Consider the following 27,875-nt stretch of genomic DNA (forward strand, 5'->3'; position numbering starts at 1 on the left):
GCATAGACAGGACGCTTGCTCTATCCTGCCAAGTCTCCTGAATGCAGATGTTAGTACCAGGAGGGCTATGGAGGCCAAGGAGGGCACCTGATGGAGAAACAGGCACAGAGGGGCAGCTGCTAATCAGTCACACAGCTAGCTAGGCCTGCCCCTAGGTATTCTGACTCCAAAACAGGAATCCAGGCCTCCACTCCCTCAATGAGGGGTTTGCCTCCTCAGACCTTGAGAATTCCCAATGGACAGGGCTCTGTCTTCTGTCCTTGTTCACCTTCTCCCACCCCCAGAGACAGATGGACAAACAGAAATAGACAGACACACACACATATTCTCTCTGCCCCCCACCACTCCCCATCCTGTTAATGGAATTAAAAGAAATAAAAACGGCTCATGCATGCATGAGAATGCCCACCAGAGGGCACAATAGTGCCAGGAAACCCCAATCTAAACAGTGAGCCAGGCTTCTAGGGGACCCGAGTATGGTCCCCAGTTGTGTGAATTCAGGAAAGGTACAAACCCTTTTTGTGCTTCCACCAATCAAACCTCAAAACATGATGGCCATGGCTGCGCCTTCAAGGCCCCCTTACTTAATTTCCCTCTCTGTGTGGTGAAAACTTTCCAGACTCCCCACAGGGGCTCCCTGAGCATGCACTTGGCATGGATCCAGCTAGTGCTCCTCTCCCTTCTCTGAGCCTCAGTTTCTCTGCTTGAAAACAAGACAAAAATCCCCCAGAAGGTTTGAGCAACAAGATCATGGAAATGAGGCAGCTAGCACAGTGCCCAACATAGGGACCAAGAGACCTCTCTCTGCACATCCCTTTCTCCTCCAAGAAGTGTTCCCAGATTAGGCTGACTTGGCCCAAGTACTGCAGTAATCTCCATTACACCCGCCAAAGATATATCCAGCACTAGCTAGGGATGCTCCCTCCCAGCTGGGTACCCCAGCAAATGGCAGGGAGGGCATCTGTGAAGGAGGTTAAAATGGAACATCCATAGAAGTGGGAGGCAACTCAAGGAAACGAGAAGTACCAGGAGCCAGGAGACGGGGAAAAATTCTGAGGAGGGAGGGCCAATAGGTTGTGGCCTGAGAAGTATCCCCAGGATGTGGGGGCATGTGGCAGGAGCAGTGTGGAGCGGGAGACAGGAGCACAGCACCAGGCCCTGGCCAGTTCTGCTCCCCCAACAGCAGCTCATTATCCTAGACTGTGCCCTCCACATGCTACCTCCTGACTCGGAAGGTACTCCCACCTCCCAGGGCCTCATACTCCCCAAGCCCCAAACTGAACCCGAGACTTCTTCCCTGGGTGAACTTTGTCCCTGGATCCCCAGATCAGGAATGGCACCACTATCCACCCAAGATGGAAACCTGCATGCCATGTGGCTCCCCATGCCCTCTCTGCTAATGTCTAGGCCATTCCCAAGCCCCGTCCATTCCAGGGCCAATTTCTCATTCCATCTGCCTACTTCTCTCTCCACCCTGTTAGCACAGCCCAAGTGGGGGCCTCTCCTGGGGGCCTGAGCGCTCTCAATGGTCACCCAGCCTCCTCCTCCACCAGTCATCCATCCGATCCAGCTTTCATCCGATCACTCCACTTGAAACCTTTCTGGCTTCCCACCGGCCTTCACAGAATCTCCCACCAATGCCATCCACAGCCTCACCCACACTCACCCAACAGTTTAGTCCCAGTCTGCTCAGAGTGCCCCAGGATAGTGCTTCCCCCCTCTGAGCTTTATACATGCTGTTCCCTCCACCGAGGTGCCTTTCTTACCCTACTGCCAAAGGCCACAAACTCCCTCTCCACTTTCTGGGATCCTCCACCCATGTTCCTCCCACCAGGGATGGCATCTACTCACCTCACCAGCTGGCGGGGGGTCCCAGTGCGGGGGGGCACAGGCGGAACGTTGAACTCTGCCAGATGCCGCTTGGCAGGCAGCGGGGGCAGCACAGGGTCTGGGGCTGCTGCGGATGGGGCGGAGAAGCAGGCAGGCGGAAGGCAACTCCTCCGGGGTGGGATGGGTGGGGCGGTGGGTAGCCCCTCGTCCTCTCCGGCCGTGGGCAGTGGCTCCGGTGGAGCGGCAGGCACAGGCGGTGAGCGGAAGACATGACGCTTCATGGGCACGGGCCGGGGGGTAGGGCGGGGTGCAGGGCTTGGGGGCGTGTGGGCACGGAGCAGGCCAGCCAGGATGCGGCGGCGGTGACCAGGGAGCAGCATGCCCATGTCCACCAGGCGGGCGTCACTGAGGCCTTGGCACTCGGTGGCCCACACCAGTCCATGCTGCTCAAAGAGCCCAGTGTACTGCTCCAGGTGGAGTGCCCGCAACCACTCAGCCACGGACAGTGCTGCATCCCCGGCCTCTGCCATGGTTCCTGCCAGCAGAGGCCAGCCAGCAGGGCCCTGTCCGGACCTGGAAGAGACAGATGAGCACAAGTAAGAGACAAGGCTGCCCAGCCACAGCTCCCCGATTAGCAACCCTCTGTGGCTCTCCCATGCCATGGGGTCGGGCACTGTCCTTGAGCTGTCTCCCTTGTGCCCCATGTGCCAGGCAAGGCCAGATACTGCCAGGTCCCTGAACACATAGGCTTTTCTCTCTGTCTGAAACCTGCCACCCACACCCCCGTGGCCTCCTAGTGGCCAGCTCACATCTCTTCCAGGAAGCCCTCCAGGAACCAGAGTTGGTAGCACCCCTGAGCCCCATCCACAGCCTGGGCCACTGCCGCAAGGCTAGCCAATGGCTGCGTCTAGCACACACACCCGCCACTGCCCTCTGCAGGACCCAGACAAGGGCCCAGTTCCTTCTGAGGTACCAGTCCCCAGCTGAAGGCCAGGCCCAGGGGCTTAGCAAGTATGGGTGGGATTGAGTGATACCACCGCTGGTCCCCCTGCAGGCCCAGTCTAGGGACTGAACTTCACCCCACCTACATGTCCCTGGAAGAAGCAGAATGCTCCAGGGGGTAAGTCACACCAGCACCACATAGCTGGGGTCCTGGCCCTGTGAATGTGTTACCCTTCCCACTACCAAGGGGGTTAATGTATAGGAAAGAACCATCCATTCATTTGTTCATTTGAGATAGCCTCACACAAGGCAATAGGGACTCGGGTCCCATCCCTGCACTCAAGAGCTCCTGGCCTGGCAAGAGTCAAGAGATAGATGATACAGAGAGAAGACTGACAAATCAAAAGAGAAAAGTCATCAGATCATCTCCACAGATACTAAAGAAGCATATGATAAAAGCCAACATCCAGTGTACTTACTAAAACAGAAACAGACTGATACTCCCTTAACTAAAAAATCAGCCCCTTGCTTAATGGGAAAACAATGGCAAAATTTCCATTAAAGTCAGGAATGAAACAAGGATATCCATTTCATGATGATGAGGAGGAGGAGAAGGAAGAGAAGGATTTATTTTTTATTTAAAAAAATTTTTTAATGTTTATTTACTTTTGAGCGGGGGGAGGGACAGAGAGAGAGAGGGAGACACAGAATCCAAAGCAGGCTCCAGGCTCTGAGCTGTCAGCACAGAGCCTGATGAGGGGCTTGAACTCACAAACTGCGAGATCACGACCTAAGCTGAAGTCAGACGTTTAACCACTAAGCCACCCAGGCACCCCTATTTTTTAATTTTTTTTTATTTTATTTTAGAGGAAGACAGCACATGAGCCAGGGAGAGGGGTAGAGGGAGAAAGAGAATCTCAGGCAGGCTCCACGCTCAATGTGGAGCCCGATGTGGGGCTCCCTGACCCATGAGATCATGACCCTGGGATCATGACCTGAGCCAAAATCAAGAGTCAGATGCTCAACTGACTGAGCCACCCAGGTGCTCAGTGATTATTCATCATCATCATCATCATCATTGTTATTATTCACATTGTTTTGAAAGTTCTAGGCAACAAAAATAAACAAGAAGTATAAAAATTGGGCAGGAAGAGACTATCTATTGATTACCAATTATATAAATTTTTAGTTGGAAAACCCATGAAGGTTAACTAAGAAACTATTACAAGCAATAAAAGAATTAGTAAGTGAGCTGGATTCAAAACTAATATAACAGAATTAATATTTATAGGCCATAACCAGCTAGAAACCAGGATGAAAAGCCTCATTTATGATAGCATCACAGAACTTAAGTCACAGGAAGAAACATAATAAGAAATGTGTGGGATCTGTAGAAAGAGTCAAAAAGAAGAGACCTGGACAAATGGAAAGACACAGTATGCTGCCAAGCAGAAGGCATCATAAAGATATTAATTCTCTCTCAGTTAATTTATAAATATGCACAATCCTATTAAATATACACACAACCTATGTAGTGGGGGGGGGGAGGGGGGGAGGGAAGGGAAGGGGAGCCAGACAAGTGGATTTGAAAATTCATGTGGAAAAGCAAACAAGCAGGAAGAGCCAGGAAATTTCCGGAGGCAGGGGGTGGAGGGTAAAAAAGGGTAGAGAGTGAGAACCAGCTTCACCACATATTAAAACATATAAAGACATAGTAATTAAAACAGTACATGTTACCAGCATGTGAACATACAGATGAATTAAACAGAACAAAAAGTTCAGAGGTGCTTGGGTGGCTCAGTTGGTTAAGCGTCTGACTCTTGATTTTGGCTCAGGTCATGATCTCATGGTTCATGGGATTGAGCCCCATGTCTGGCTCTGTGCTGACAGTGCAGAGCCTGCTTGGGATTCTCTCTCTCCCTCTCTCTCTCTCTGCCCTTCTCCTGCACAAGCTCTTTCTCTAAATAAATAAATAAAGAGAGAGAGAGAGAGAGAGAGAGAGAGAGAGAGAGAGAGAGAAAGCTTAAAAATAGACCCAAATGCATATAATAACTTAGTGTACAATAAAAGTAACATCTCAAATTAGTACTGAAAAGATGGATTATTAAGTTGTTGGGACAGTTGTGGAACAATCTAGAAACAAAGACCCCTATCTCACACCTTACGACAGGATAAATTTAGATCAAATATTTCGTTATAAAAAATAAAACTATGAAAGGATTTAAAATATCATCTCAGAGACGCAAAAGCCTTTTAGAAAGGATACAAACCCGGAAAGATAAAAGAGTAAAATACTGAAGTATATAAAAATCAAACATTCCCACAAATTAAAACGCACCAGAAACAGGGCCACTGGGGTGGCTCAATCAGTTAAGTGTCTGACTTCAGATCATGATCTTGGGGTTCAGAAGTTCAAGCCCTGCATTGGGCTCTGTGCTGACAGCTCAGAGTATGGAGCCCACTTCGATTCTCTGTCTCCCTCTCTCTCTGCCTCTCCGCTGCTCGTGCTTGATCTCTCTCTCTCTTGCTCACTCTCTCTCTCAAAACTAAATAAACATTTAAAAAAGTTTTTTTTTTAATGCACTAGAAACAAAGCCAAAAGATAAATGACAACTCAGGGTACATCTGCCTCTCATATCCCAAACACAGGACTAATTTTCCTAAAAACTGAAAAGCACCTAGAAATAAGAAACAGGTCCAACTTGATTTTCAGCTTAGGTCATGGTCTCATGGTTCATGAGTTCTAGCCTCAAGTCGGGCTCTGTGCTGACAGTATGGAGCCTGACTGGGATTCTCTCTCTCTCTGCCTCTCCTCTCTCTCAAAAATAAGTAGATAAACATTTTTTAAAAGCTGGCCAATGACCTAACAGAAAAAAGGGCAAAAAATAGGAAGAGAGAAATTCACAGAAAGGAAAATATAAGGGGTTCCTAAACATATGAAAAGGAACTTCACCTCCCCACACGATGTGGTGACAGGGTGAGGCATTCTGCCTGGCTGGTGGGAGTGCCTCTGAGAAGGGCAATTGATGCCACAATAGCTATGAAACCCCAAGTCCTTCTGTTCTTTGTTCCAGCCACCCCAGACACTTATCCTGTAGTCTTCCTAGGTGACTGGCAACAGTGACGTGTATAATAACAAAAGGTTGGAAATAACCAAAATACCCATTAATCAGGGAATGGTTAACTAAATTATAGGATGGTCATATAGTAGAACACTGAGCAACCAAAATTAACAAAATGAGGAAACTCAGTACATACATGTTGATATGGGATGACCTCCCAGGTATGTTGTTAAGTGACTAAAGAAAGGTGCAGAACCCTCTCAAAAATAAATAAACATTAAAAAAAATTTTTTTTTAAAAGGAGGGGGCATCTGGGTGGCTCAGTCGGTAAGTGTCCGACTTCAGTTCAGGTCATGATCTTGCGGTTCATGAGTTTGAGCCCTGCATCGGGCTCTGTACTGACAGCTCAGAGCCTGGAGCCTGCTTCAGATTCTGTGTCTCCCTCTCTCTCTGCTCCTCCCCCACTCACACTCTGGTCTCTCTCTCAAAAATAAATAAACATTAAAAAAAAAAAAAAGGTGCAGAACAGTATATAGAACATTCTGCCTTTATGTAGAAAAAAACAAACCAGAGAGGATAGATTAATACATGGTGTTGGTAAATGCATAAACTATTTCTGAAAAGATACATCAGAGACAAGGTGACGTTGCCTCTACGGAGGAAAACTGAGGGCTGAGGGGATGGAAGGGAGCAGACACAGAGCCAGACTTCAAGGGGTCGGATGCTGTCACATGTTCAATTCCATCTTTAAGAAAATATCTGAGGGGTGCCTGGGTGGCTCAGTCGGTTAAGTGGCCAACTTTGGCTCAGGTCATGATCTCACGCCGTGAGTTCGAGCCCCACATCGGGCTCTGTGCTGACAGCTCAGAGCCTGGAGCCTGTTTCAGATTCTGCGTCTCCCTCTCTCTGACCCTCCCCTGTTCATGCTCTGTCTCTCTCTGTCTCAAAAATAATAAACGTTAAAAAAATTAAAAAAAAAAAGAAATGTTTAAAAAAAAAAAGAAAATATCTGAGGGAAACAATCAGCAAAACTAAAAGGCAACCAACGGAATGGGAGAAGATATTTGCAAGTAACATCAGATAAAGGGTTAGTATCCAAAATCTATAAAGAACTTATCAAACTCAACACCCCAAAAACAATCCAGTGAAGAAATAGGCAAAAGGCATGAATAGACACTTCTCCAAAGAAGACATCCAGATGGCCAACCGACACATAAAAAATGCTCAACATCACTCATCATCAGGGAAATACAAATCAAAATCACAATAAGATACCACCTCACACCTGTCAGAATGGCTAACATGAGCAACTCAGGCAACAACAGATGTTGTTGAGGATGCAGAGACAAAGGATCTCTTTTGCACTGTCGGTGGGAATGCAAACTGGTGCAGCCACTCTGGAAAACAGGATGGAGATTCCTCAGAAAATTGAAAATAGAACTACCCTATGACCCAGCAATTGTACTACTAGGTATTTATCCAAGGGATACAGGTGTGCTGTTTCAAAGGGGCACATGCACCCCAATGTTTATAGCAGCACTATCAACAATAGCCAAAGTATGGAAAGAGCCCAAATGTCCATCGATGGATGAATGGATAAAGATGTGGTATATATATATATAATGGAGTATTACTTGGCTATCAAATGTATGAAATCTTGCCATTTGCAACTACGTGGATGGAACTAGAGGGTATTATGCTAAACGAAATTAGAGAAAGACAAATATCATCTGACTTCATTCATATGAGGAATTTAAGATACAAAACAGATGAACATAAGAGAAGGGGAGCAAAACTAATAAAAAACAGGGAGGGGGACAAAACATAAGAGACTCTTAAATATGGAGAACAAACAGAGGGTTGCTGGAGGTGTTGTGGGTGGGGGGGATGGGCTAAATGGGTAGGTGGCATTAAGGAATCTACTCCTGAAATCATTGTTGGCAATATATGCAACTAACCTGGATGTAAATTTAAAAATTAACTAATTAATTAATTTAAAAAATAAGAAAGAGTATCAGGTGGGAGCCTGGGTGGCTTAGTCAGTTAAGTCTTCGACTTCAGCTCAGGTCATAATCTCACAGTTCATGAGTTCGAGCCTCACATCGGGCTCTGTGCTGACATCTCGGAGCCTGGAGCCTGGAGCCTGCTTCAGATTCTGTGTCTCCCTCTCTCTGCCCCGCCCCCACCTCGCAAAAATAAATAAACATTAAAAAAATTTATTTTTAAAAGAAAAAGAATATCAGGGGCACCCAGGTGGCTCAGTCAGTTAAGGCTCCGACTCTTGGTTTAGGCTCGGGTCACGATCGCACAATTTGTAAGATCAAGCCCTGCGTTGTCAGGCTCTATGCTGATAGCAAAGAAGCTGCTTGGGATTCTCTCACTCCCTTTCCCTCTGCTGCTCCCCTGATCGTGTGCTCTCTTTCTCTCTCTCAAAATAAATAAACTTAAAAAAAAGAGTATCAGAATATCTTACTTATCATTTTACAATATACACAAATATCAAATCATTATGTTGTACATCTGAAAACTAAACAATGTTGTACGTAAATCATATCTCAGTTTTTTAAAAAATTTAATTGGAATCTTACTTTTGTAAAAATTTCCCAAACCACATGATCACATGCACACACTGCCTGGGCCCCTCCTGGGCCTCAGAAGGAGCCTGAAGCTCAGGCTCCATCAGTTTCCCTGGGAACCCAACCCTGGTGGGAGGAAGTATTTTCATTCTACATCTTTATCTATTACCTATGTTTTGAACTATGTGAGTTTTTTTTTTTAAGTTTATTTATTTTGAGAGAGAGAGAGAGAGAGAGAGAGAGCGAGCAGGGGAGGGGCAGAGAGAAAGAGGCAGAGAGAGAATCCACACTGTTAGCACAGAGCCCAATGTGGGGCTTGAACTCACGAACTGTGAGATCACAACCTGAGCCGAAACCCAGAGTAGAACGCTTAACTAACTGACTGAGTCACCCAGGTGCCCTTGAACTATGTGAGTTCTTCAAAAAGGCTGCTGAGGGACCCAAAGGAAGACACAAACAAACAAATACATTTGATGTTCTTGGATAAACCAGCTCTCAACATTATGAAGACATTATGAAGACATTGGTTCTTCCTGGGTTAAGCTATAGCCAGTACAAAACACAATCCCCACCCCCCCACCAAATTACCAATAGGCAAATTCTAAAGTTCATATAAAATGATATTAAGGATTTGTTGTCAGGTGGAAAAATTAGATGCAGAACAGTGTTTTATTATGTAAACATCTGGGTTAAATAAAAAAATGTACAAATATGTACGTATGTATATACGTATACATATATGCATGCGCGCACGCACACACATACACACACACACACACACACACACACAGAATACCTCTGGATGGGTATACAAGAAACAACCTGCCTTTGGGGAGGAGTATTGGCAGCTGGGAGGATAAGAGAGGGAAGGTTACCTTTCACTATATTGTTCTGTATCTTAAACTTTTGTACTGCTTTCTAAAAACTAAATACAATTTAAAAGACAATGTGATACACATCCCCCACCCAACCCACTGGTCCCTGTCCTATCCCACCCCTTCAAAGCCCTCCTGGGAAGCTCTTTAGCCTCACCCTCTTTCTGCTCCTCCACCTACTCGCAAAATGAAAACTGGGACCTCAGGTCTGGCCTCCATGAAGCCTCCCCCACCTCAAAGTTCGGGCTTAGCCGGCCACACCCAGCCCAGCTCCCCACTTCCCACCTCCAGACTCACCTACTGGGCTGCCCAGGACACCAGGGATCCTCCCAGAGGCAGCAGCTACTCTGAATGGCTCCTCATCTTGATCAAAGGGGAACCTGCAAGGACAGGGGTGGAGCCACTTTGAGCAGTGGGATGCCAGGAGGAGGAGGAGGAGGAAGGAAAGGAGAAGGAAAGAAGGAAGAAAGAGAAAGGGGAAGGGGAAAGAGTGAGAAGGAAACACAAGATGGAGAAGAGGATAGAGGAAGAAGGAAGAGTTCAGGAAGCCTAATGGAAGCCGGGTGGGGCAGTAGAGGTTAGACCAGAGAAAGGCCTTCCTGTAGGAGTGAGAGGCAGACAGGCTCGCTCAGAGGTAACAGCCACACAGGTGGCTAAGAGGAGTGAGGACTTCCCATTGTCCAGGCCTCCCCAGAACCAGTGGCAGGGATGTGTCAAGGCTGGCTGTGGTGGGAATTGTTGGCCCAGGATTGCCCCCAGGGAGGATTGGAAGGGGGGTAGATGCAGTTCCCACCAGAAGGCAGAGCCTGTCAGTTGAGAGGTGGGGGACACTGAGAAGACCCGGGGAACAGGACCCTTTCCACTAAGTCTGATAGCCATGGGGTGGGGTGCGGGTAGAGGGGGCCAACTGAGGCATGAGACCTCAGAGGCCCTGCTCTTAAACACGTGTGTGGGCCAAATGAGGGTGTTTCCAGGTGGGAGGGGAAAGAACTGGCCATCCCTGAGGGCAGGATGCCAGCAAGCTCAGACGATTTGGGCTCTGTTGGGGGTTGGGAGAGGGGAGATGGGCTCTTTTGGGGCACAGCTTGTTTCCTGCCACTAGGGCAGGGTCAACCGAAAACTGCTGGGCTCTGCATGATGGCTTTAGGGGGTACTTGTGAACATTTAACTTACTGGTTAGGTATTCTCTACAACAACTTCTTAGGATAGGGCTAAAATAGGTATAGGTTTTAAAAATATTTCATTTTATTTTTAAAATTTATTTCTTTTGAGAGGGAGAGAAAAAGCACAAGCAGGGGAGGGGCAGAGACAGGGGGAGAGGGAGAGAGAATATCCCCAGCAGGCTCCTTGCTGTCAGCGCAGGGCCACCAGCTCAGGTATTAGGGGATTGAGGATCAGTCCCAAGAACAATGAGATCATGACTTGAGCCAAAATCAAGAGCCAGATGCTTAACTGACAGAGCCACGCCGGTGCCCCTAAAAGTATTTTAAAAATAAATCTTAGGCAATTAGTACTTCAAAGGAAGTGGCAAAGAAAGGCAGTGCTACTCAAGTGACAATTTTTAACATTTATTTATTTTTGAGACAGAGAGAGACAGAGCATGAACGGGGGGAGGGCCAGAGAGAGAGGGAGACACAGAATCTGAAGCAGGCTCCAGGCTCTGAGCTGTCAGCACAGAGCCTGATGCGGGGCTCGAGCTCACGGACCGTGAGATCGTGACCTGAGCGAAGTCGGACGCTCAACCGACTGAGCCACCCAGGCGCCCCAAAAGTGACAATTTTTAAAAAAACAATAGGAGCGGGGCGCCTGGGTGGCTTGGTCGGTTGAGCGTCCGACTTCGGCTCAGGTCATGATCTCACGGCCCGTGAGTTCAAGCCCTGCGCCGGGCTCTGTGCTGACCACTCAGAGCCTGCAGCCTGTTTCAGATTCTGTGTCTCCCTCTCTCTGACCCTCCCCTGTTCATGCTCTGTCTCTCTCTGTCTCAAAAATAAATAAACGTTGAAAAAAAATAAAAAATAAATAAATAAAAACAATAGGAGCGCCTGGGTGGCTCAGTTGGTCAAGCGGGCAGACTTCTACTTCGGCTCAGGTCATGATCTCAGGGTTTGTGAGTTAAAGCCCCATATCAGGCTCTGTGCTGACAGCTCGGAGCCTGGAGCCTGCTTCAGATTCTGTATCTCCCTCCCTCTCTGCCCCTCCGCTGCTTGTGCTCTCTCTTACTCTCAAAAATAAATAAATAAACATTTTAAAACATACTTAAAAAAACACAAAATAAAAAATAACAGACAATATGAAAATTTTAAACTGCACTTGTGGCTTCCATTTCACTTCTCCTGGATACTCTCGACTCTTAACCACTCTGCTCACTGCCTCTCAAAAGTGATCATGAACACTAACTGAGCATCTGCTACGGCTTGGGCCCTGTTCTAACGGTTCAACATTGGATTGATGATGGCCCCAACCACCCTACTGAAATGATCAGGGCTGGGAAACAGGAAACCAGTTCCATCCCTGAGAAACGGTCAACCTCCTCCTGGGTCTCCCTCAAGTTCCCATTCTTGCAAGAAAGACTTCAGGCCAAGGTCAGACGCAGGGACCCACATTGATTCCCTTCTAGGATGGCCTCGTTCAAGGCTCTAGAAGCATGAACCTCAGACTTGGACTGGCTCTCCAGGAAGCTCAGGCCAGAGGGGGTCTGACACCAGCCAGCCAGGGAAAACAGCCCACAGGGCCCTCAGCAGGCTAAGGATCAGGGAAGGCTTCCTGAAGGAGACAGCTCTTGAAAAAGAAGCTTGGAGCAGTGCCCTTCTGAGCCATGTTGGAGCCCAAGGCAAAGAAGGAAACAGCAATACTGAACCTCTTTATTTAAAATTTTGGTATTTTGAGCCTGGGTGGCTCAGGCCGTTAAGCGTCCAACTTCAGCTCAGGTCATGATCTCACAGCTCATGGGTTCCAACCCCCTGTTGAGCTCTGTGCTGACAGCTCAGAGCCTAGAGCCTGCTTCAAATCCTGTGTCTCCCTCTCTCTCTGCCTCTCCCCCACTCACTCTCTCTCTCTCTCAAAAATAAACATAATTTTTTTTATTTTGGTATTTTTTTGGATTTTTTCATTAGTTTTGATTTTTTTAAAAATATGGCTTAAAAATACTACCTTGATTACTGAACTTTTTCCCACCCCGGCCCCTTATATTTTGTGCCCAAGACAAGTGCTGCATTCACTGCACCCTGATCCTGGCCCTGGTTTGGGGGTTTAAGCCCTGCAGCTGCTAGGACACCTCACTGAATCTCCACCCCCAGGAAAGCAGGGACCCGGCAGAAGGGAGTGTCATCCTGTTGTGACAGCATGGCCACAAGCTGGGGGATTCCCCTCCTCCCCCACCCCAAGGGCCCAGCTCAAGCTTCAACACCCCACCCTGCCCCTGCTTCTCCTGTCTCCCTCCAGCTCCCCTCTGCTATGCCAACCTCGGTCCCACCCCTGCTCAGGTCTCACCCCTGCTCAAAGCCCCTTGTCATTCAACCTGCTCCAGCCCTGACATTTACAAATGAAGAAACAAACACCCACAGAGAGGAAGTGACTTGACATACCTCAAGCCCCAGCCAGACTGGGCTGGCTCAGGATTCCCTCCGTGTCACTTTTTGCACCAGGCACCCGCTTAGCATATGGGATCCCCGAAAATGTCTGACAATGATGAGCAAGTGACCCACATCCTCCCACCTTCAGGTGCTGATTCCAGGTTGCCTTCTCCAGCAAGTCGTCCCTAACCCCCCCCCCTTGGGCTCCTAAACCTCTGAAGCTGAGCCATGCGGTAGAGCGCTGCTCCTGATCTGTCTCTAGTTGCTCTATTCGTGGGGATCCATCTCCACCCAACCCCCACTTGGCCTGGGGTAGCCTGAGAGTCTGCACCGCTTCTTATCCTCCCTGCCCTCCACAGTAGTGCCCAGGGCCTGGCTGGCCCAGGGGCACTCCGTGTAGAGGTAAGAGTCATCTGGACTCTAATCCTTCCTAGCCAGTCCTTCAGGTCTGACCTGAGACCCTCTTTGCTGGAGGCAAAGCTTTCACCTTTCTGTCCTCGAATTACCACTTCACCTCCCGCCATAGTTTAAGGCTTCTTGCCTCCTTCTCTGTCCCAGCCCAGCATCCCCGTTGTGCCGTGCCCACCAGGGCAGCAGGAAGGCAGCCCAAAGCCCTAGCCGAGGACAGGCACACTCCCACTTCCTCCATTTCCCAAATGCCTACTGTATGCCCAGCCCTTGGCCAGATTTCCACCCTTATCTCAGTCGTCCTCATCACAATCCCATAGCCTGAGATTTTTACCCCATTTCAGGGAAGCTGTGTGAGGTGGAGATTCGCCCAGGTCACTTGCTGGAACCAACAGAGCCTTCAGAAGATGTGACTGCCTCTGTCTGATAAAGTCAGAGAGGCTTCCAGAGGGCCCTCGTGAGCTGGGCTTTGAAGAAGTAGGAGGTTGTGCTTCCAGCCAAAGGGAGTCGAGTGCGCAAGGCTCACAGGGATAAGGAACGACCAGGCAGATGCAGAGACGGGTGATTTCGGTGGGGTGGGAATGGGGGATGTAGGAGGACAGTAGTAACACCCAGACAGGTTTGGGGACTCCCACAAGGGTGTGAGCCTCCTCTGCATTCTGATTTGCATGAGTGAGTCAGGCCTGAGTCTGGGCAGCCTGGAAGGTCCTAACTGCTTCCGCATTCAGCTCTGAGGTCCCTTCAGCCAAGACCCTTCCCTCCCACCCCCCACTGCATCTTTAGGCCTCCTCCACACAGAGCTGCGCTCTGGTTTCAAGGGAAGGGCCAGTGATGGGGGAACAGAAGAAGAGGAGGAAGGCAGGCCCAGGTCCACACTGAGGCCTGAGGTCGTCCACCACTGATCCTCACCTCCCCTACATGCCCTCCCCTCCCACCCCAGCCACCCCAGCCACCCCAGCCACCCCAGGCAGGCTAGGCAGGGACCTTAGCATATAGCCCTCAGGAAACCCCTCCAGTGGCCGGCACAGGAACCAAGAACAGTACACAACCAGCTGTGGCCAGGCCACAACCTACCCATACCACAAACTCACACCTCACACAGCCTCCAGGGACACACACCTCCTGCCCCACTCAGCAGCCACACAGCAGATCTGTTCCCCCCCCCCCACCACGACCAACCACCACACACAGCCTTCAGTCCCCATACTCCCTACCAACAACTTGACTGTGTACATCTGCCCCAGAGCCCCACAATGCCCAGTACCCCCAACTCCACCCCCCTCCTCAACATAATCACCAGATGATACCTATAGGCAGGGTCACATTTGATCTGCCGCCCTCCTGGGTGTTCTCAGGACTCCGCTAAGCAAGCAAGAAGCCTTGGAGACACTTCCCTTAGATATGAGGAACTAGGTGGGGGCTGGGTTCCTGGCCCAGAGGGTGCAGAAGTGGCCCCTGCCCCGCTGCAGAAGCTAGCTCCTTACAGCCCAGCTAGGCTAGCAAGGCAGCAGGTGCAGCCCTCAGGCAGGCAGCTGACTGATCCTTGGGCCACGGGCCTACTTTCTGTCTCCCAGGGATGGGTGGCCGCCACATACAGGACCCAAAGAATTACAGTGGATTCTCCTGCCCTGCCGCAGCTCCGAATCTCTGTCCTGTCACCTCCCTGGCAGCAGATTTCTGTCCCATCCCGTCCAGGGTATGACCCTTCCTCTGGGGACCAGGGAGTGGTAGAGGTGGGTGAGGAGCAGCCCTCAGGGGAGGACTGAGTTGAGGCCCCATTGCCTCAGCCACCTGGTAGGAAGCTGGGGGCCACTAGTGAGTCAGAGCCATCTCCTGGCAAGATGCAAGGGTAAGTCTGGGTTCCAATCCCGGCTCTATCACTTCCTGCCTGAAGCGCTGGGCAAGTCATGTCACATTCTGAGCCTCAGTTTCCCTCTCCATAAAGCAGCACTGTCACCCAGATGACCGTGACACGTCACTATGTATGTGCTAGAGACCACACTCACTCATAATCTGCTTATTCCTCTGCTGGTAAGACACATACTTCCTGTTCCTTTGCCCCAAGGCCTTGGCCACTCCTGACCAAATGGGCCCTTGGTGCTGGTCTTGTAGCCAGTCTCTGGTCTGGACCCCTCCGCACTCTGGATTCTCAGTTACCCCAGACACCAATGACTACCACACCCTGCCTCCAGCCATGTGCCCCTGCAGGGCTCCACACTGGACACCCCACTGCCCCTGGACCTCATTCTGGGTGGCCCCAGCCACTGCACATTCCCACCCCACGATGAACTCTCCAGGGAAAAGCAAGGTTACCTCCAACCTAGGTGGGGCCTTTGGGCAAATTAGAAAAAATGCCTCTTCCTTCAGGGGCCCCACAGCGGGACGTGAAGCTCAGCAGGGAGGACAGGCTAGTAGGTTTCAGTACCCCCCTCCCAGCTCTCACCTCACCCCCTTCTGACCAGGTACCCTTGGACAGTGCACAACATGCGCATCACACACTGTGGACCTGGTGAGAGGCAGGACGTCTTAACAACCTCCTTGGGGCAGCCCATTCAGCATCACCCTAATCAAATATAAAACCAGGTTGATTCATGACCAAGGCACAATAAAGACCAAGGGACAGGAGACATCCTTGACCTGAATTTCAGGTCTAGCCCTAACTCCCAATCCAATCTTGAAAGACCATCCCTTTCTACAACCTTCCTGTCTGTACTGTTTAAAGTTTTATAGTTGTGTATCACTTTTATAATTAGAAGACCAAATGACAAAAGTATCTTGTCTATTAGAATTGAGTTTGCCCCAGTTTGTTCCTCAAAACAATATAAAGTAGCTTTATGTTCTTTTTTTAATGTTCATTTATTTATTTTTGAGAAAGAGAGAATGAGCAGGGAAGGGGCACAGAGAGAGGGAGAGAGAGAATCCCAAGCAGGCTCTGCACTGAGCCACATGAGGGGCTCCATCCCACAAACCGTGAGACCATGACCCGAACCAAAATCAAGAGTCAGACACCCAACCGATTGAGCCACCCAGGTGCTCCAGCTTTATTTAAAAATTTTTAAAAATGTTTATGTATTTTTGAAGGAGAGAGACAGAACGTGAGTGGGGGAGGGGCAGAGAGAGAGGGAGACACAGAATCTGAAGCAGGCTCCAGGCTCTGGGCTGTCAGCACAGAGCCAGATGCAGGGCTCGAACTCACAAGCTGTGAGATCATGACCTGAGCTGTAGTCGGACGCCCAACCGACTAAGCCACCCAGGTGCCCCACCAGGTTTATGATTTTAAATGTAACACGAACAGACCACTAAGAGAACTATTATAAATGAGACTGATTTCCTGGACCATCTGGACCAGAGAATAGGAAACTGAGACCCAAAACTTCCTCCCTCCCACCACGGCTTATCCTCCCAAAGGTCTAAGACACAGCTTAGCAAATAAGGTCCCCCTCATTAGGACACGGAGGTCAGTAGCAGAGGGCAGCCCAGGGACTTTCAGATGGGAAACGCACTGAGGTCCATTAGTAAACATGAGACTCCAGGGTCCCTGTGGTTTGTCCTCTAGACAGCATCTGACCCCACCCTAGCGCCAAGCGTCACCCACGTTCCCCCCAAACCTCACCCAGAGCCCCCTCATGCTCAAGCCCCACCCTAGAGAGGGTCAGATAGGGAGGAAGGTATGGGATGAAGTGTGAATATCTGCAGTACCTCACTTGCAAATACACGAAGCCGAACAATGACTTGGGGTTTAGGCCTTGTCAAAGTCTATGACATATGACTTCGCCAACCATCTCCAAATGGACCATTCTGGACCACCCCCTCCCATTTCCCCTATGGCTCTTCATTACCTTGTTTTGACACACACCCCCTCTCTATCCCACTGCTGCCATCCACCCCAGGCCTCCCCAGGCCTCCCCAGGCCAGTCTGGATCTCTGGGCCCTCTTCCCTTCTTCTGTCCTCAACCCACCTTTAGCCAGCACACCCACCAGCCCACCCTGTAACTGTCCCCAAGGCAGAGCTCCTCACCTAACCCTACCCCAGAGCCCTCACCCACATCCACGTTCCCCGTGCCCCAGCCCATGTCACCATTCAGGTGCAGCTCAGATCAGCCCCATAGCACCATGGAGACCTGGGACACCCCCAGCAGGAGCACACTGGACTGTGGCCTGGTCCCCTGCCCTCAGTCACAGACAGTCCTCTACTGAGCTGGGGGCTTCCCAGGCAGGGCAGGGAACACCTCCCTCAACGCAAGTGCTGGGTAAGGGGGAGGCCCAAGGTGCCACAGGGTAACCCCAGGAAGATCCTTCTCTGTGTCCGCTGCCCCCTAAGACAGGGGTGGGGGAGAGAAGGGGCTCTTAACACTATAAATGAGTGAGTGTGAAACAGGAAGAAACAGGGCTGACCACATGCTGGGTGGGAGTACACAGGTCTACTGACAGACTCCCAGGCAGCAGGAGCGGACAGAACAAGAGTCAGGTACCGGGACCCTCAGAAGGGTTGAGGGCTAGCCCTGGCCCTGGGGAGAGGGACAGAAGGCTGCTTGACTCTATCCCGAGTTGCCCCAGAACCTGATGTGCTCACTCACCCAGGAGGAGAGACTTGGTGGGCTCCCTTGCACCCTGGAACTAGCAGCCCTGGAGAACAGGGACCCGAACCTGCCATCCCCCCAGGTGGCCCCTGGAATGGAGAAGCCAGAAGATAAGCAGGCCCCTTGCTTGCTGGCCCCTGAAAGGGGAAGTGGTCTGCGCTGATGGGGTGGAGGTGAGCAGACTGGCAGGGCAGGGGCTAGAAAGGACCAGCCGCAAAGGCTCTGGCCTCAAATTTCATGTGTGATCTCAGCCTCCCCAACTATATAGTCAGACAACATATAGGAAGATTCCCTGACTCAGCCTCTCCTCTCCAACTCACAGAGAACATTCTAACGCACTTATATGACCCAGGCATCCCTGTCTAAAACAACAGAAGGTTGTGATTATGGAGTGCTTACCATCAGGCACTGTGTTAAACACAGTACACGGATTGTTTCCTCATGACAGTCTAGAAAGTGGATGGTTTTTTAGCCTACTTTACAGATGAGAAAAAAACAAAGCCTCAGAAAAGTTAAGTAACCTGCCTAAAATAACACAGGAGCCAGAATCTGAACAAAGGGCTGCCTGGGCCCCTCTTTCTACTCATCTCCTCATAGGGCACAGTGCAGAGACAGGCAGAAAGCAGGGCAGATTCAGGGAGGTCAGGTGGGCAAGAGAGAAGGAGCAAGCTAAGAAGGGCCTTGAAGGCTATGCTAAGATACTTGTCCTTGCTGTCCAGACAACAGGAAGCACCCTCCTGGGTGAGTAAGCAGGGTGCTTCGGGGATGCATCATGGGGCAGGCAGATAGTCAGGCGCACTGGGGTGCCTACCACTGGGAGACTGGGAAATTCACATAACTTCTAAGTTTCTGTTTTACCATCTGTATAATGGGGATTATGACAGCTCCACCTTGCAGGCTTCGGAGGAATAAACGTATGCCTTCGAAATACAGCCCAAATCTGACCAGTTCTCACTCCCCAGTGACTTCCCACCTCCCTCAGACTAAAAGCCAAAGCCAGCACATGGCCTACCAGGGTCCATGGTCTGTCCCTACTGCCTCTGTTTCCTTCCTGCTATTCCAACCCACTCTGTGTGCTCTTACCTCAGATTTGGGCACTGGCGCTCCTTCTGCCTGGAATGCTTTTCCAGACATCTGATGACTCACTCCCATACTTTTTCCAGCATTTTCTCAAATGCAAGACCATCATTCCCTGAACACTCTACCTAAAAATGTGCCCCTATGAGTCCCTGATCCTGTGTGATTTTCAGCATCTCACTTCTCACTATTGGATTACATATTTGGATGCCACTTATCACTGTTGGATTACACTACTGTATTACATATTTATTTGTTCATTGTCAGTATCCTCAACTGGAGGACAAGGGCACTGTCTCATTCACAGCCCTATCCCCAGCGGCTAGACGCGTTCGGCCACTGGAAGAATGGATGAATGGATGTCCACATAGGCCTGGCTCACCTCAGTCAGGTGAGCTTGGGACAGGGGCCTGTGACACGGGTAGGGAGAGGGATGGTTGGACGAGGCAGGTGTCAAGGTTCAGACCGGAGTTCTAGGAGTCAAAGATTCAACTCTGAGGTTCCTTGGCCCCCTCTGTGGCTAGGCTTGCCCTTTCTCTCCACCTGAGGCTGCCCTAGCTACTTCCTGCTGTGGTGGCCTGACAAACACTGCTCGGGGAGCCCTCACCCACAGAGAGGAAGTGCTGACTCTCAGACCCCCTGGTGCTGCCCACCCCTCAACCATTCTCCAGAGCAGGTGAGAACCTCCCTAGACTTCCAGGAGTCTCAGAGACCAGCCCCCACCCTCTCTGCCATGCCTACCCCTTTCATGCTAACACCCAGAGGGGTTCAAAGGGCCTCCACCCTCCGGCTCCTGCCTCTTACTCCTCACCCATCTCATTCCCTCCACTCCTGCTGCCTGACACTTTACCTTCAGGTCTTTGCTTATACTGTTCCCTCTGCTTGGAACATCATTCTCTACTTTGCCTTTCAAGTCCAAGTGTCACGTGCTCTGGGGAGCAGTCTCTGACTCCCATGGCCACAGTCCTGATCACATTGGGATGTCACTATCTGTGATTGTGTCACATATACACACACACACTCTCACGCCAGACCTGGCTGGGTGTTCCTCGAAAGCAGGACCAGGATCTGATTACCCTGCATCCCCTACTACCAGCCTGAGGTTGGCACACAGTGAATTTCTGTTGACTGAATGAGCATCTCCCAATTTTATACACAGAAAGCAAGTAGCCCAGGAAAGTGATGACTTGCCTGAGATCACACTGCCATCAGTGGCCAGAGTGTGGCTAGAACCTGGCTTCTGGCCTCCTAAATCAGGCACTTCTCATTCCCCTTGTACTCACCCAGTTATAGCTCTAACCTCCTGTCTACTACACACCCAGCCCTGCCTTCCCCCAGCTTTCCACACCCCCCAGCCACCTGCCCCTTAGGCACTTAGGAACCACCTTATCCAACCCTCCCCTCTTCCAGAAGAGGAAAGTGAGCCCTAGAGAGGTGCAAGAAACTAAACTAACCAGTCAGGACCAGGACCTCGGCCCCCCAGACTGAACCCCTCCGTCCTTCCACTAGCCTGTTTCTTGGAAGAACTGGGAGGGACAGTCCCCTCAGGTAACCTCGAAGTTACTGGAGCAACCCCCCTACTCCACATCGGCTAGGCCAGCCCAGCACTGAAAGATGTGGGTTTTCAGGCCACTGGCAGTAGAGGCAGATGAGTGTCCTGGTTCACGTCCTGAAACAGAAACTGGAACAGAACCACTAGAACAACTAGATGCTCCCTAAGTCTTTGGTCTCCCTAGACTTAGCACATCCATCTTTAGAGCTGAGGAGACAGGAGGAGGAGGAAGAGCCCCAGTCTGAGGGGAGAGGCAGGCCTTCAGCTGAGGCTCTGGCACCCCTTCAGCAAGCAAGACGGACCCCACCCCAAAGCCATCCTGTTGTCATCTGGCAAAGCCCAGTCCCCACCCCTGCCCTCCGGGAGGCCCCTTTCTCCCCACCAGGCTGCTGGGGTGGCTTTGGGGAACAAACTATGGTATTTCAGCTGCAGACTCACAGCGGCCTGCCTGGATGAAGGTCCCCACTCAAACAGATAAAAGCCTTACCCAGGAGGCACTTGGGTGGCTCAGTTGGTTGAGCGTCTGGCTCTTCATTTCGGCTCAGGTCGTGATCTCATGGTTCATGGGATAGAGCTCCGTGTTGAGCTTTGCACTCATAGCACAGAGCCTGCTTGGGATTCCCTCTCTCCCTCTCTCTCTGTCCCTCCTCTGATGGCTCTCTCTCTCTCAAAATAAATAAGTAAACTTAAAGGAAAAAAAAAGCCTCACCCAGTTCGCATATCAAGGAGTGCAAAGCCAGGCACTTCCTACTCCAATACACCGGGACATGGAATGCTAACACCTGCACGCAGGCAAAATCGCAGGTCCTCCAAGGACGCGTCTGGGCCCAGGAGCACACACGTTCACACACGGACACACGCACGGCGCCTGCCCAGAAGGACGTGGAGCAGAAAGGAGATGGGAAGCACAACCAAGGAAGGAGCTTACCCAGTCAGGAAGTCTTCCAGGAGGAAGGCACTTCCCTCATGAGGAGGAAACAGGTCTCCTCCCCACGAGGCAGCTCCCACTCTCATGCCCAAGGCCCTTTGAGGGCAGCTGATGTGCCCATAGGCTCAGATGGGCACCGGAAGGAGTGGGTGGGGGTGGCAGCATTGTGAAATATTCAAAGGCCCTGAGCCAAGGCCCGGCGTCCCTGCCCCAAGGAGGGGCAGGGTGCCTCCCTTCTGGCTCCCAGGCTCAGGTCTCTGTCCACCACTCTGTCAGGGCCCTTGAGCCTGGCTCTGCCCTCCAAGACTGGACCTGGGCCTGCTGAGCCACATTCCACGTTGGCCCCGGGAGGACCTGGCTCCCCCAGCAGTGTGACCCAGACCTTGCTCTGTGACCCAACCAGCCATCAGCCCTCCCTGGGCCTCCCCTTAACCCCATCTTGGTATCCAGCACGACAGCCCCACTGCCAGCAAATGAAGAGGAGTCATGGCCCCTGTCCATTCCCTCCCCATTCTCCACCAAGATGGCTATCTCTTCCGCTACCACCTAGTCCCTTCCAGGGTCCGGTTCTCAGATTTCTTGAAAGGTGACAGCTGGGTGCACATGCTGGGGGTGGTAGGTATAGACAGCACACAGAACCTGGGGGCCAGCTGTGCCACAGGCCTTCAGAAGCAATGCTGAGAAACTCCGGGCCTTGTCTGTCTGGTACCAGCCGGCAAGGTGTGGCACAGGACTCAGCCTCAACTTAGAGTCTACCCAGCCCAATTCGAGGCTTTGCAGGCTCTTGGAACCCAGATTTTTGGAAATTCAGAGGCTGGGAATCGCCAGCACACAAAGCTCTAGAATCCTTGAATCCCCAAAGCCTAGAATCTCAGACTCAGAATCCTAAAATCCCAGCTGCTCAATGTGAGGAGAGGGTGGGTGGGAGTGAAGCGGAACGAAGAAGGCTCTCTACCCCACCTCACCTGCTCTGTTTGATTGGTTCCTGTCCTGATCTGTCCACACCTAAAGACTGCTGTGGAAGCTGCTGCTTCTTGCTCCCTCTCTGAAGATCGAGGGACGCTGAGTTCATTGAAGTGATCAGTCCAAAGCCTCTCACTGAACCAGAGGTCAGGGACAGGACTCCAGAGCCCCGGCCCTGGCATTTTGTGGAAAGGAGGTAAAGGGTGAAGAGGATGTCCAGGAGCAGGGCAGTGACCTCTCGGGCAGTAAGGAAGGAAGCAAAGGAGACCCAGGCATACGGAGGAGCAAGATGCAGTGACAGCTCCCCCTTCCTGGGGACTGGCCCGACCAGGCCAGACTCCCCCAGGAGCCCCGAGCAGCTGAGATCCCAGGTTGTGACCTTGAGTTCCTTGCCCTGGGAATGGGGACAGAGGAGTAGCAGTGAGAGGGCCCAACCCTCCTCTTCCTCCCCCTTCCACACACGTTTTTTGCCCTCACAATGAAGATAATAAGGAAGAAGAAGATTTTGCCACATTTCTCCCTCCTGTCATCTGAGTAGGGTGGCCTCTTGACCCCTGAATCGTCCTCTGGACCCCGCTGGTACTGAGCACCACACTGTTGACCACAGCTGGTGCCTGCTTCTTGGCTCTCAGCTCTGGAACCATGTTTCCCAGGTTTGTTCATCCAGTCACTGACATCCAGTCGTTCCATATCCCAGGCACCTTAAGAGGACTCAGGTTCTCGGTTCAGTCAGGGAGAAAGATCTGGACCCTGTGACAAGGCAGGTGGGCAGTGTCCGAGGGAAGCTCAGGGCTTCAGAGGCCCAGGAGACCCTGACCAGGCCCCAGGTAGGGAGGTGGACTGCAGGCCTCAGAGCCTCTGCCTGGGTGCCGGCTCTAGCTCTCCCTTTCCTCAGCTGAGAGACCACACGGGCAAGTCACTTAACTTCTACTGACCTCAGTTTCTTCATGAGCAAAATGAGGGCTGGGGGAACCACTGTATTCAACAAAGCCCAGGGCTGCCGGGACAGGATGAGAGCAGTGAGCAGGTCTCCAAGAGATGCTCATCATCCCAGAGGCGGGCCCGTGGGGGGGGCTCAGGGCTTGCTAGCGGTCAGTCCCATCTACAAGCAGGATGCCCTTGCAGGCATGCCATCCTCACAGCTGGGTGCCAGCAACATCACGTGACCAGGTGGCCCTCTACTGCCTGCGACCCAGACTAGGAGCTCCCAGGGTAGAACGGGGTTGGGATCTCCTCTGTCTGCAGTGTCTCCCGGTGCTCACAGTTCTCATTGTGGAGAGGGAGGAATTCAGGCTCCCAGCTCTTCTATGTAATGGATGGTCTCGGGCAAATCACTTTACCTTTCTGGGCCTGTTTCCTCATCTGTAAAATGGGAATTGGCACATACTCCAAGAGAACTGTTGAGGATTAAATCGATACCAAAAAAATGCTTCCACAGTACTCGGCACGTACTAAGCCTCCAAGAAACAGCAGCTACTGCCACTATTATCACTACCATTAAACAATAATTCTGTTATCGAACTGGTCACTTAATTCCACATCCTGTCCCACCCACTCTGATTTTCCCGATGGCTGGGACAGATGTCCTCATTACAGGACAGACCTTCTATGTTCCAAAGGCTGAGACAGGGAAAAATTCCACAGGAAGGTCATGTGGAAGACCAACCATGCACTGCCCCCCTCCCCCACCCCCAGCCGTCCCTGACACCTGGGGTCATCTGCCTCTTTGGGCCGTCCTCCCCGGAGCCCTCATTGGAACGTACAGGTCTGGGGGCCTGATGGCAGCAAGGGTAAGTGGCCAAGATAGCCTCTCTGATCAGGGCTGGGCGTTCTGGTGTCGAGTCAGCAGAAGGCCCTGAGCTTTGTGGGCATTGTACTCGTAGGGGATCTCTGAGGGCCCTCATATCCTCGTGCTTAGCACAGAACCCCTTCCTGAAATATGAAACACCCCTCTGTGCAGGGCTGTGAAAGGGGATGAGTCCAGGCAGACTGAGACTGGAGCAGGGGGTGAGAGGGGCCACCCAAGGGACTGGACTCTACTCCTAAGCGAGGGCTGCGTCTGCTTGGCTGGGGTCACACTCTGCTCAAGGCTGCCTTGGCCACCATCCAGGGGAAAACCCCTCACTGAGTGGGACCCTGGACTGAGCTCAAGGAGTAAGGTCAGGCTAGGGGAGAGGAAATCAGGCCGAAGGAGGCAAACAAACTCCTGGGTCCTGATCCTGCCTCTACCACTTATTTGCTATGATTTAGGCAAATTACTTAACCTCTCTATGCCTCAGTCTTTTTATCTGCAGAATGGTACTTAACTTCTGGGGTTTCGGGAGGACGAAAGTGGTTAATATACATGAAAGTGCCTATACCAGTGCTATGTGCCTATTTACTGACATCTTTCTCGCAGATGTGATTACTCAGCTCTTTCTCAGTCTCTTCCCCTATGTTACAGGAAGGTGATCCCTGTCTCATGGAACGATGTGAGGTTAAATAAAAAGCAGAAATGTGCAGCGTCAGGCACATGATAGGTACTCACATCAAGGAGAGCTCCCTCTCTTTCCCTCTTCTTTCCCCATGAGGGCTCAGACCAGGAGTCGGATCAGTCCTGACCCCCACCAAGGCTCAATGTGTGATCCTGGTCTGATCTCTGACCCTTGGCTTCAGTCTCTCCATCTGTGAAAAAAGCTTCTGGGCCAAGTGGTCTCTGAGTGTCCGTGACTATATTATCTGCTCCCACCTCCGCTCCCTCCTTCCTTTTTCATTTCCAGCTCATGTCCTACAGCATCCCCTCTTGCTTCAACAGAACCCTTGAGAGCCTAAATTTGGGTGGAGGGACAGCTGGTGGGCAAGGGGTATGAGCCCTCAAGCAACCCAGGGCCCATCCCAGACGCCCAAGGGTTAAGATCCAGAGTGAAGGGCGGGGGATGGGGGGTGAGCGGCAGGGTCAGTGCTGGACAGGCGGGCCTGGAGCCCAGGGCCTGCCTCCCCTCCCCCCACCCTGGGAACAGAGGCTACTTGTTTGGGCATCAGCCGGCTGGCTTTGAGCTTGGCTAAAGGAAGAGAGGGGTGGGGAGGGGAGGGCCCCAGAGAACAGAAGGGACTCCCCGGTCTTCAGCTGATGCCCTACTCTGACACTAGGCTAGTTTACCACTAGCCCCTAGGACTCTCAGAGGCCCCTTACCCCTCTGAACTGACCCCTTCCCTCTAGGTTCTCTCTTTTCTTCGTTCAAACACTCACTGCCACAGACAGGATTTAGACTCAGGCCCAATTCTTACCCCAGCAGTCTCTCTCTGGAGCATGAGACGAAGACTTATCACCCCATCCTGCAGATGGAGAAATGGAGGCTCTGAGAAGTTTGGGGACTTGCAGGGTCATGTAGTGTTTGGTGGCTATATAGGGACTACCCCACATCCCAGTCATCCCCATTGCTCTGCAGGCCCCTTCCCCACAGAGCTCCAAGATCTTTCCTAAGCTGTGCCCCTAAGCAGGACTGAAAGGCTAGGCAGGAGGAGGAAATAAGCAGCCCACCTGTGAAGTCCCGAAGGACCTAGGAGATTTGAATGGGGAGAAAATTTCTAGGGAAAGAGGGTGGGGAAGACAAGCAACCTGCACAAAGGGCTGAGGTTTCAGGTGCACAAAAGTATGGCTGGAGCCTGAGAGGTGGTGGGTGTGCGGCTGGGGCTGAATGGGAGGGCCTGAATGCCCCCAATGAAGCGTGGGGGCAATCTGGGTCCCTGGTGGCCTCTGCCCACTTCCACCTCACCTTTTGCCCTACTCTTGTGAGCAAGTGGCGAATAGGGAGGTAGGGTCTGGACAATCCCTAACCAGCCATGGAACACAGGGATGAGTTCTCTCTACACCCAGCTCCAGCTACCCCTTCCAGTCACACCCATCTCCTTGCCATTTCTCATATATACCATGAACGTCCCTGCTTTTGCACAAGCTGTGCTGTCCTCTGGAAGGTCCTTATCCTTGTTAATTGCCAGTTAACTGCCAAGGCCCATTCCAGTCATCTCTTCTTCCCTGGGCCTCCAAGAGTCCCAGTCCCTGATTCTACCTCAGTACCTGTCTGCACTTGTCTCTGTGACTCTGTAATGAGCTTGCTGGGAGGTCTCCCCTAACCTGGACACTCTCTGCTCTCCAAGGACAGACATCCTGGATGCCTCTGTCTGGACTTTGGTGCTCACTCAGCACACAGTCAAGTCCTTTCTGAGCACCTCCACAAATCTGTACCACCTTGTAGCACCTCCCCACCCCCAACCAAGCCTGGAGATCAGGGAAGCCTCCTCCAGGACCGGAACTTTGGAGGAGGGAAATGCATATGCCAAAAGCCGCACTGTAATGGCTCCTGACCAGAGTTCCCCAAACACCAAAAAACCACCCTTGGAGATCTGGGACCAAACACCCACCCTATGCCCCCCAGGCTGCACTCCAAGCCAGCTCTCTCCAGTGCCAATAACCCTCTCCCGGCTTGACCCCATTCAGTGAACACACACCTCCTCTTTTTCCAGCAATTGGGCCAGGTAGGGGCTCTTGGGACGTCACGCCTCCATTTACTGGTGGGGAATTGAGGCGCAGAGACCGGAAGTAGTCTGCCCAAGGTCACTGGAACCCCAGGTACAGGGCACAGGATCATACGAATGCTCAGAGCTGTAAGGGTCTCCGCGCTCAACGAGACGAGAGCCACCGGACCCTTCATTTCACACAGATGAGAAAAGCAAGGCGCCAGAGGGCTGGCTGGCTCCGGCTCCTGGGAGCCTTCATACCAAAGGACTAAGAGCTGGAAGTCCCCTCTCCCGCCGGTTCGCGCTCCTCCCCTGCCACCTCTGGCCCGACCACGCATCCTCAGGAGGCGACCCTCATCCCTATCACTAGACAGAGACGACAACTGACAGAAGAAACACCCGCGGAAGTGGACGCTGAGGGCTCGGTCGGAGTGCGGCCTCGGCTTTCCCTTCTGCGAAATGGGGAAACTCCGGACAACACCTGCCGACACGGCGGCGGACGGAAGAGGCCCCAGCAGCCGCACTTACCTGTTCTGGGCGAAGATTCCACGTGCGGACCCGGGGACCGGGGTCCCGGCGCCGCCACGGACTCAAGCCGCCGTAAACTCGCGACCGCAAGCGGGGCGCGCCCACCCCGCCGGGCGCTTCCGCCCGCCCCCACGTGATGCCCCGGGGAGCGGAGGGCGGGGAAGGCACAGGGACCCGCCCCCTCTTCGGCCCCGCCTAGTAGCGATCTTTGAGTCCGCTGGCCTGGCCCGCCTAGCGGACAGGTCAGACTGTGCGTCTCCCCAGCCCCTCTCGCTGCTTGCATGTCCGTCTGTCTCTTGAGGCTCAGGTCTACCTCCACCACCCCAACCGCTGTGTCTCCATCTCTTCCTGAGGCTCCCTGCCTCTTGCCACCCTTCTCCTGGAGACTCTACACCCTCACTCCCACCCCTCACTCCCACCCCACTCCCGTCCCAGGGGTCCAGACCCCCAGGGTGGAAAGGGGCTTTAGGAGGCAGGACGACCTA

The 27,875-nt window shown here is 51.9% G+C and overlaps 1 protein-coding gene across 7 annotated transcripts in view; it reads right to left on the minus strand.

Moving 5' to 3' along the window:
- ARAP1 (ArfGAP with RhoGAP domain, ankyrin repeat and PH domain 1) overlaps window positions 1–27,542 on the minus strand; it is a 66,548-nt gene extending 39,006 nt beyond the window's left edge. For 3 of the 7 annotated variants that reach the window (XM_053203638.1, XM_027039752.2, XM_053203639.1), the window contains exons 1-3: window positions 27,391–27,541; window positions 9,583–9,665; window positions 1,852–2,403 (exon numbers count right to left, since the gene is read on the minus strand). In XM_053203638.1, the coding sequence (XP_053059613.1) occupies window positions 1,852–2,360 (509 nt within the window). In that variant the 5' untranslated portion in view covers window positions 2,361–2,403; window positions 9,583–9,665; window positions 27,391–27,541. Of the gene's footprint in view, window positions 1–1,851; window positions 2,404–9,582; window positions 9,666–27,390 lie in introns of all 7 variants that reach the window. The other 4 variants (XM_027039756.2, XM_027039754.2, XM_053203636.1 and 1 more) reach the window with 3 other exon arrangements.
- Window positions 27,543–27,875: the final 333 nt, after the last annotated feature.

The sequence above is a fragment of the Acinonyx jubatus genome, chromosome D1 (assembly GCF_027475565.1).
Source record: "Acinonyx jubatus isolate Ajub_Pintada_27869175 chromosome D1, VMU_Ajub_asm_v1.0, whole genome shotgun sequence".
Lineage (NCBI taxonomy): Eukaryota > Metazoa > Chordata > Mammalia > Carnivora > Felidae > Acinonyx > Acinonyx jubatus.